We start from the raw sequence: 10,043 nt of genomic DNA on the forward strand, positions 1-10,043 counted from the left end.
TACGGCTTTAAACACAATAATAAATGTTTATTCGGCCTGAGCCTTGAGCTCAGCCCTGAAGGCTTTCTTGGTTTTGATGCCGTTTCAGTTAGCAGAAACCGGGGAGAGTCTTTTCTGTGGTGGCGCCTTGTTTAATGGAGGAGCCTCTAATAAGCTCCAACCTTGGTTCTATTTTGGTGTTTGTTAAAAACATGTGTGCTCTCAATCTTTTCCTGTGTTTCCTAAAGGTCAGGAATTAATAGTGCTCTTAGGGTTATCAACTGCATTTTTAAAAAATGTACTTTTCCTGTTATTTGTTTTAACTTTTGAGTTAATTGGTAGTATATAAATAAATGAAAATTCAGCAACAGAATCTGGAAGAAAAATGTAGTTCAGTGCACTATAATTAGAAAAAAAACCCATTTTTATACAGAATGTGTCGCATTCCACAGTTAAACAGATAAGAAAAGGAATTTATAATCCAGACACACAATAATAAAATGCTCATTCCCTAAAAAAAACCATGGCAGTATGCCATACATTGAAGACATGAAATATCCAAGTGTACATAGAACATCGCTGTTCTTTACAATATTTTTTTAAATAAAAAATCCTTATTTAAATATACTCATTAAGCAAAGTTCATTAAGCAAAATTCATTCCATAGCTTCATAGCCAGGTTTGCAGCAATAATATCAGAATAATATCAGTGTGTTGTACCTTCACAGCAATGGGCCAGTGTGTCTGGCTATAAACCAGAAGTTTAGTGGTTCAAGCCCACCCAGGGACAGCTGTGGGCAAGATTTCTGCTTTGCAGGGGGTTGGACTAGATGACCCACAGGGTCCCTTCCAACTCCACAATTCTATGAATATACGTGTAATCAAAAACGTGCCAGGACTCTTGTGCTGCTCCCATTCATTTCAGCGGGAGCTGCCCAGAAGACTATTAGCTGAATGGCACTCTGGCATTTTATCGATATACTTAATACAGAGAATATTTCTACCCCATCCTCCATTGCAGAAACAGTGCTCAGAGTGGGCGGCAACCTATCAAAAAGCGCCCAAGTGTTGCAGTGTGTACATTCAGTTGGCTTCACAGAATACATAACAGTGGCATCTAGCGTGCTGAATCCACCAGGCGGCCGGATAGAGCTACAGGTAGCAATAAATACATTCCAATCAGTTTCGATAATAAATACGAGTGGATAGTTGTTAAGTGGTTCAGTTCTTAAGGTGCTCGACCGTAGACTTTGCATCCAGCTTCTCTAACCAGAGGCTTCCCACAACTGCTCCGTATCCATGCCCAAAGCATTTTCCGCAGCTTGTCGTGTTAGGGCTGAAACCAGAAAAAGGAAGAGATATATATATATATGCAAATGAGAACATGAGAAACTGCAATGCTTGTTTCCTCATCTGACCTTCTGAAAGCACTTCATGCCACAACCCAATAGGTATATGTCATCATGAGCTACATCATGTCAGCTGCCTGAATGATTTAATTTAATTTAATTTCTTATTTAATTTACAGTATTTAATTTAACTTAAAGGTAAAGGTAAAGGGACCCATGACCATTAGGTCCAGTCGTGACCGACTCTGGGGTTGCGCGCTCATCTCGCATTATTGGCCGAGGGAGCCGGCGTATAGCTTCCAGGTCATGTGGCCAGCATGACAAACCAGAGCAGCACATGGAAACACCGTTTACCTTCCCACTATAGCGGTTCCTATTTATCTACTTGCATTTTTATGTGCTTTCGAACTGCTAGGTTGGCAGGAGCTGGGACCAAGCAACGGGAGCTCGCCCCGTCACAGGGATTCGAACCGCCGACATTCTGATCAGCAAGCCCTAGGCTCAGTGGTTTAGCCCACAGCGCCACTTATTTCATTTCAAATGAGGCTGTATACCACCTTGATACCTTTTATAACATGGCAGCGCAGAAATCCTTTTTATAAATACAGTGGTACCTCGGTTTAAGTACACAATTGGTTCCAGAAGTCTGTACTTAAGGCTGAAGCGTACTTAACCTGAAGCGAACCTTTCCATTGAAAGTAATGGAAAGTGGATTCATCCGTTCCAGATGGGTCCGTGGAGTACTTAAACTGAAAGTACTCAAACCGAAGCGTACTTAAACCGAGGTAGGACTGTGAAAGGACTGATGCCATTAATTTGGGTTTCCCACACAATTGTTTTCAGCAATAAAAGGGAGGGGGGAGAGGCTCTCAGACACAGAGCTAAAAGCGCCCACCTGAACCTAGAAATGTAGCACAAAAAGGAAGCCCTCCCCCTGAGACGAGCCCTGAGATTTCCACTATGGATCCCAAATGATATGGCGGCTCCTTCTCAGCGCTTTCTGTAGTTACCTTTGCGATAATCTTGTTGACAATCAGCTTGACCCACGGCGCTTGGGGGTCCAGGCAGACTTTCCTCCCGTTGTTCAGGGTGGCTCTGTTCAAAGGAGGGAAGAGAAGGCAAAGAATTGAGCTGGTGAGCTGAAATATACTCGGAGTCAAGAGTGAATTTCATGCTCTTTATTCGGCTCATAGTCATCAAGGAGAAGAAGAGAAGAATAGCTCTTTTCCCAAAACCATCTGCTTATATACCTTATTTACACAATGGGTCTTGCGTGATTGGCTACTTCAGGGCTACACCTGTGGGCCAATCAGGTTACGGATTCACTTCCACCTGGAGTTGGATTGGGTAGCTCCTGCGGACCAATCAGACTGCTGATTCTGAATCCTATTGTTCTAGGATTCAGCTCAGTACATAACATGAGCGAAGGGGCTTTTCGCACAGCACACAGTCACAAGGAAGGAGCTGGGCCCAGGCCAGGACACTTACATGACTTCAGGAACGGCACAGTGAGGTCCCTCGGGGAGGAGAATGACGGAAGCAATTTGCTTGCGTGGAATCGCACGGGAGACCGTTTGGATGCATTGACACCGTAGCTCCCCGGTCATAGGAGCAGCTGCGGAGAAAGAGCACAGAAACTTAACAATGCAACCCTAGGCATATTTACTGAGAAGCAAATCACAAACGCAGGCGGCACTGTGGGTTAAACCACTGAGCCTAGGGCTTGCTGATCAGAAGGTCGGCGGTTTGAATCCCTGCGACGGGGTGAGCTCCCGTTGCTTGGTCCCAGCTCCTGCCAACCTAGCAGTTCGAAAGCATGTCAAAGTGCAAGTAGATAAATAGGAACCGCTACAGCAGGAAGGTAAACGGCATTTCCATGTGCTGCTCTGGTTTGCCAGAAGCGGCTTAGTCATGCTGGCCACATGACCTGGAAGCTGTACGCAGGCTCCCTCGGCCAGTAAAGCGAGATGAGCACCGCAGCCCCAGAGTCAGTCACGACTGGACCTAATGGTCAGGGGTCCCTTTACCTAAATCACAAAAGGTATCTTTTCCTGGCTTCCTGTTTAGGGAAGTTTTTAATCTTCAAGAAATTAGTGTATTTTAATATTTCTGTTGGAAGCCGCCCAGAGTGGCTGGGGAAACCCAGCCAGATGGGCGGGGTATAAATAATAAATTATTATTATTATTATTATTATTATTATTATTATTATTATTCCCAGGAAAAGATATCTGTGCAACCACACTGAACGCTGAACCCAACCTACCTCTAACAGGTAAATACACACACACACACACACAAACACAGTATATATTTAATAAAAATACAACACATTGCCTCAAAGCTTAAGTCCACATTAGAGGGCAAATTGTTAGCTTACATTCAGTCCTTTCTATCAAACCAGCACGTACAGCACCGTCAAGGTTTCCCATTTCCTTTCAGCATCCAGCACAGTATTTCAATCTCACAAACTTTGCTGGCATTTTAAACTGCACTGACGCCTTCCCCTGTCTGTCACACGCCTTCAAGGTTCATTTTAACGCAATCATGGCCAGCCCTTCTGCCACTTTGCCTTCTGATGGACAGATATCCTCGGTCTCTTCCAGTATTTAGTTCTGAACAGACACACCGGTGCATTGTCGAGCAGCACCTTAGGCTGCATGTAGTCTCTGGGAAATTAGCTTCCCAAGCCCCCTGAATTACGAGCTTAATAGCATCGCTACTCCCAATGAAACACTTTCAATATTTCAGCCTCCCCAAAATGGGGTGTGCCAGCTTGGAGCAAAGGAGTGCCACTCCCACAGCCGAATCTGAGCCAGATTTCTGCCTGTGAACTTGATCTCCATATGAACATGTGCAAGGTGAATTTCCTCCATGGCTGTACAGCCTCAAACTAGCTCACACGCACCCCTGGCGAAGTTGTGCAGCTTCCATTCAGGCGTGAACCAAGCCCCTTTCATTTAAGGAATGAAATGCGATTAGCAAGCGCATGTTAAGTTCCATGGCCAAGGGAAATGCTGGTTCTTCAAAGGGCACCTGAGTTGAAAGCAGTATATGCAGCCTAATTCTTTCAGGAGCACAAACACCGAGGGGGCTGACAACTCTGCAGCCAGGAGGCACCAAACTCTTGAGAATTTTGCCCAGAGCACCAGGTCTTGCCAGCTCCAGAATGGCATTCTAACTTAGATGCTTCAATAGTATAGGCACCATCCAATCGCAGACGCTTTTAAACTTTCACCGCTGTTGGACTTGAGATGCCCAGCTCTGGCTAGATCCTTTATTAAGATTTTAGATGCCTAGTCTTAGAGCTCTGGGCACTCCCATCTCCTAGTTGTATCGTCCAGGCTTTAGCACAACTAAATTCTCTGCATGGTTATTTTCACCAAATGAAGACCGAAGGTCTCTGGAACCTGACCATTACATAACCAGCCTTGGAGCAGAAGTGTAGCAAAGCCCTCTTCAAACATTTGCTGAGCTTGGGGAGTTGGGGGGTGGGATGGTGTTGCTCCCAACCTCAATGTGTTCATAATGGTGTGAAAAGAGCCTAAAATTCTGTATGTTGCATGCCTGTCCAATCAACTTGCCTTAACTAGCTACTCAACTTCTCCAAATTAACCCCCCCCCTTGAAGGGTTCTAAAAAAGCTGTAGCATGACTTGGGAATGCAAAAAATATTTTGGTGAAATCTATATAATTTAGTTTTGCTTGGCAAGTAAAAAAAAAGCATATAAAATTGTATAGGAATAATAATTAAAAGGGGGGACCCAGGTGGCGCTGTGGGTTAAACCACTGAGCCTAGGGCTTGCTGATCAGCAGGTCCCAGCTCCTGCCAACCTAGCAGTTCGAAAGCACGTCAAAATGCAAGTAGATAAATAGGAACCGCTAGAGCGGGAAGGTAAACATCGTTTCCGTGCGCTGCTCTGGTTTGCCAGAAGTGGCTTTGTCATGCTGGCCACATGACCTGGAAGCTATACGCCGGCTCCCTCGGCCAATAATGCGAGATGAGCGCGCAACCCCAGAGTCGGTCACGACTGGACCTAATGGTCAGGGGTCCCTTTACCTTTAATAATTAAAAAATGATACCTTTACCTTTAATAATTAAAAAATGATAGCCAATTATTTGCAGTGATGATGCTGATGGCCTGACATTTTCCTGAAGGTAAAAGAACAAATTCTTTGGTTTTCTGAAAGCAGTTCATCATCAGAGTCCTACCAAGCTAAATATTACCCAATCACAAAAATAGCAGATTTGAATCCCTCATATCTGAAAACATATTTTTAATACCCCCCCCAATAAATCTGCAAAAGCTAAGTTTCACCCCCTAAAACGGCACACTTTAGTGGTACAACTTCACCCCTCTGCCCCCCATTTATCCAGCAAAAAAGTAACTTTAATGTGAACAGCCCAGAGGTGAAGAGCTCCTCTGAGCGTGAGCAGAGTTCTGCCTCAAAACACAGCAAATCCACAGACAGTGGGGACAGGGAGCTGGGTTTACAAAATTTCCATGCCGAAAAGCATGGTATCTGCTATCTCCCATCACCTCGCGTTTTAGAAGCTGTGCCCCACCTGTCGCAGATCTTTAAGTCATCTTTAGGACCCTCGGCGAAGTCTGCCTCTCTACCAACCGTCTAGCTGGCTTTTTGTTTGTTTGTTTCGTTTCCGAGCCAGGATTCCCTCCCCTGAATGCGGCTTTAAATTTGCAACGGCGGCGGCGGAGCTTGCGGAGTTTTCTCACCCCCGACGGCTGCCCCAAAGGATGGATTTTGGAACCTACCAGAGCTTCCAGGAAACCCCGGCACTTGGCCCCCGCATGCAATCGCCCACCCACCCCCGAAATGGAAATCAGCGCTGAAAGGATGTTAATGGACCGCCCCGTCGATGCACCTGAGGTTAACATACCCTGGCTGTGCGAAGCGCTCCCGGCTAGCAGCAAGTAGACCAGCAGGACGGCCACGCAGGGGACTGGACGGCACGGATTCATTGTTGCAGCAACGGATGCCAAGGCGCTTAGAGGCTAGGCGGATCCCCGACGTGATGCTGCAGCGGCCGTCGAGACGCTCTGAGCTGCTCTGTCCCGCCGGCCGGTCTTTTATTGTCCTCAGCTGCTGCGATCCCCGCCGGCGCCGCTGAGGGGCGCTCGAGGTACGAGTCCCGCCCCTTTCCCCTCGCACTGCCTTGGCATTGGCGGGGTGCGGGCGTCGGGCCAATAGGTCGGGTGAGAGATGCGACGGAGCGGTCCTTGCCAGGGGCAATTCCCGTCGGAAGCAGCAGGTGTCGCTGTCTGCTGAACCAATTGGAGATGGTGGGGTTTTTTTAACCCTTTCCTTTTCTTGCCAGCTGGGTGAATGGATCCACATCATCAATGCCTGTTTTTCATTCTGGCTCCAGATTTTGCTTTATCTACCGGTGTTTTGTGTGTGTGTGTGTGTGTGTGTGTGTGTGTGTGTGTAACTGATTTTATTTGTTGCGCATTGCCTTGCTCCGATCGTGCAGGAGGCATCGAACAAATTAAAATGAATAATAATTCCTCCCCCCTCCCCACCCAGCAAGATCAAGTATTCCAAAGGGTCTGGAGTAAATTTATACGATATCTGAAAGATTATTGTAAGCAATTAACATCGTTAGCATGGTTGTCTGAAGACTTGTAACGAGAAATTTTCTACCTTTTTATATTTATTTAAATTTTGAGTTATTTTGTAATGAGCATAATTAGAATTGTAAAATGTACAAAATGTAATGCTATAAAAGTTAATTTTGAAAGCCATGAGGCGGGAGAGAAGGAAGTCGATAGGCTCTAAAAGAGCCAGTGACAATAAAGTACAGTATTTCTATTTCTAATTCTATTAAATGGGAAACAAATAAGAATTATATATAAAAAATAAAAATAAAATGAACAATAATTTCTCAGCCTGCCTTAGCTGGGTCATTTGGCATGCACACACCAAAAGGGAAATTGGAGAAGAGGAAATTAGGGCTGCAGTGAAGAACAAGCTGTCTTCATCCTGTCTTGGGCAGTTTGTTTGAAGTATGAAAACTGAGCTCGTTTTATCCTTTATATGATTTTGTGTTACATAACTGAGTTGGGTATGTTTAGCCTGGGAAAGAGGAGACGGCGACTGACTATGTTTGCCATATTCAGACATCTGAAGACATGGAAGATGGAGCAAGCTTGTTTTTCTCCTGCTCCTTGTTTGGGCAGGACCCAAACCAATGGGTTCAAGTTGCATGGAAGGAGATTCGTACTAAACATCATGAAGAACTTTCTGACGGTAGGGGCTGCTAGTGGAACGGGCTCCGCTTGCTTTTTGAGCAGAGGCTGGGTGGTCAGTTATCAGGGATGGTTCAGTTGTGATTACTGCATGGTAGGGGATTGGACCCAGGTGGCGCTGTGGGTTAAACCACTGAGCCTAGGGCTTGCCGATCAGAAGGTCGGTGGTTCGAATCCCTGTGACGGGGTGAGCTCCCGTTGCTTGGTCCCAGCTCCTGCCAACCTAGCAGTTCGAAAGCACGTCAAAATGCAAGTAGATAAATAGGAACCGCTACAGCAGGAAGGTAAACGGTGTTTCCGTGTGCTGCTCTGGTTCACCAGAAGAGGCTTTGTCATGCTGGCCACATGAGCTGGAAGCTATACGCCGGCTCCCTCGGCCAATAATGCAAGATGAGCGCGCAACCCCAGAGTCGGTCACGACTGGACCACGACTGGTCAGGGGTCCCTTTACCTTTACCTTTAGGGGATTGGACTAGAGAACCCTTGAACTCTACAATTCTGTAGTTCTATGACATTGCTTGTCATTCAAATGCTGAATAAGCACACAATATGTAGACCCTTTGACTGGTGAACAAGTCAAACGGAAGGTTTGCAAACAGTAATAAATGTAATTGGTTGAATTACTGCGTTTTCCAAACCCCCTTCTAACCAAAGTATACAAAGTGATGCATGGGATAAATATGATAAATCTGATTAATAATAATAATAATATAAAAAAGATTTTTTAAAAACCATTATAATGGGTAATTACAGTATAAAACTGCCATGAGCATGCAACGTAACAACATGACAATATTTTGGATTGCCATCAAGTTAAAAAAAATTGGGTAATAAGGAAATGCCTCTCTTTCCTGGTTTTTAAGTGACTGAACATTACTAAGCAGTCAGGGAGGGTGTTGTGCAAACATTCCATTTCTCAGGAAATGGGGAAGTTGAGAAAGTAAATGGATTTTGGTGCACAGATATAAATTTTATTACCCATCATTTGCTGTGGAGTTGAATTTCCATTTCAAACATGGCAATGGCTAACTCCGCCGACTCTTTCATATTTAGGGTGTTCTTATCTTCTTCCTTTCCTGAATATTTGTGGGAAATTGCTACCCAGGAGACCATTCGCCTGGTGAAGAGGGCACACCGTGGTGCGAGGTCCAACTGGAAGTCGATCAAAGCAATGGGTTGGTGTTGGGTACCAGGAGAAGCTAGTTCAGCATCATCAGATTTAATGTTCTCCCTTCTGTCTTACTACAGGGCAGATTTGAGGGTAAACCATATACAGCACGGGTCTGCCCTTGTGGCTCGAAGGAAGTAGAAACTGCTTCACAAGTACTGCTACGACGTTTTTATGAGGATATACATTTGACTTTTATTACACCTGTTTTGCAAAAGTCCATGAAAGAATCTGAACACCATAGTTTAAAACTACTGTTAGAGGACAAAGAATCCCAAGACTACATTAAATGTAGCCAAATTCTGTGTGTCTGCAATCAATCGCAGGAAGCAAGTGGTATCCCATAATGATCAAACCCCTAAATGTTAACTACAGGGGGTACGCTAACAATTAATTTTAATTTTTTTATATTTAAATCCTTGTTATATTCATACTGTCCTTTGTATTTTTGATATGATTTATGATCTGTGATATTGTGCGTGTTGATGCTGGTCTGCGACCGTATTAATAAATTCATTCATTCATTCACCTGCCTTAAGAAGCCTTAAGGGCATGGGCTTCGCTTGGTTCTTTGGTTCATGCACTCCCTTCTCCTTGCACGTAGTGATTCTTTGGCTACTTGTCTAGTTTCAGGCAAGTAACTGTATGCCATTTCCCCTGAACCTGCAGATGAGGCCCTGCACGACAGAATTGGAAAATTGCAGCCTAAGGCTTGCTTCAAAATCAGAAAGAAAATAGGGAATAACTATGCTGGGGGTCCCCTTCATGGCGTGGCGAAGGGACTTGAATAACTCCAAGAAGCTATGAGCTATGCCGTGCAGGGCCACCCAAGACGGACAGCAGGTCATAGCCGAGAGTTTAGACTAAATGTGATCCACCTGGAGAAGGAACTGGCTATCCACTCCAGTGTTTTGCCAAGAAAACTCCATGGACATAAAAAAGGAGAAGCTTTGAGAAGAAAGTGAGAGTTTCCAAGGCATGCTCTGGTCCATGGGGTCACGGAGAGTCGAACACGACTAAGACGACTAAACAACAACATTCTGGGGAGGTGGGGTGGAAGAAAGAGAGGTTTGCATGAATTGTAGTCAGGCTTGTACATGTACAGTCAAAACCTGGTTTAGTCCAATGTGTTAATAATGTATGACATATCAAATAGATTTGAGATGGGTCAGGCGGGTTGCCATCTTTTTGTCTTTTGGCCAAACTACACACTACATTAGGGACCCAGGTGGTGCTGTGGTTAAACCACTGAGCCTAGGGCTTGCTGATCAGAAGGTCGGC

The 10,043-nt window shown here is 45.0% G+C and overlaps 1 protein-coding gene across 1 annotated transcript; it reads right to left on the reverse strand.

The window, feature by feature from the left end:
- Window positions 1-365: 365 nt before the first annotated feature.
- LOC118095131 (growth-regulated alpha protein-like) lies at window positions 366-6,372 on the reverse strand. Its single transcript, XM_035136146.3, has 4 exons — window positions 6,226-6,372; window positions 2,817-2,943; window positions 2,339-2,423; window positions 366-1,315 (listed from the first exon to the last, which is right to left on the reverse strand). Exons 1-4 carry the CDS (start codon window positions 6,305-6,307, stop codon window positions 1,310-1,312), a joined length of 300 nt encoding a protein of 99 aa, XP_034992037.1. The 5' UTR covers window positions 6,308-6,372; the 3' UTR covers window positions 366-1,309.
- Window positions 6,373-10,043: the final 3,671 nt, after the last annotated feature.

This window comes from Zootoca vivipara, chromosome 12, assembly GCF_965207765.1.
Source record: "Zootoca vivipara chromosome 12, rZooViv2.hap1.1, whole genome shotgun sequence".
NCBI classification, from domain to species: Eukaryota; Metazoa; Chordata; class Lepidosauria; order Squamata; family Lacertidae; genus Zootoca; species Zootoca vivipara.

Excerpts from the sequence above, each read along its gene's own strand:
- LOC118095131 (XM_035136146.3), bottom strand. The coding sequence starts at position 6,307 with ATGAATCCGTGCCGTCCAGTCCCCTGCGTGGCCGTCCTGCTGGTCTAC. Across the intron at positions 2,944-6,225 it reads GAGCGCTTCGCACAGCCAGG|CTGCTCCTATGACCGGGGAG; the intron begins GTATGTTAACCT and ends CTTTCTCCGCAG. Across the intron at positions 2,424-2,816 it reads TGTGCCGTTCCTGAAGTCAT|AGCCACCCTGAACAACGGGA; the intron begins GTAAGTGTCCTG and ends TCCTTTGAACAG.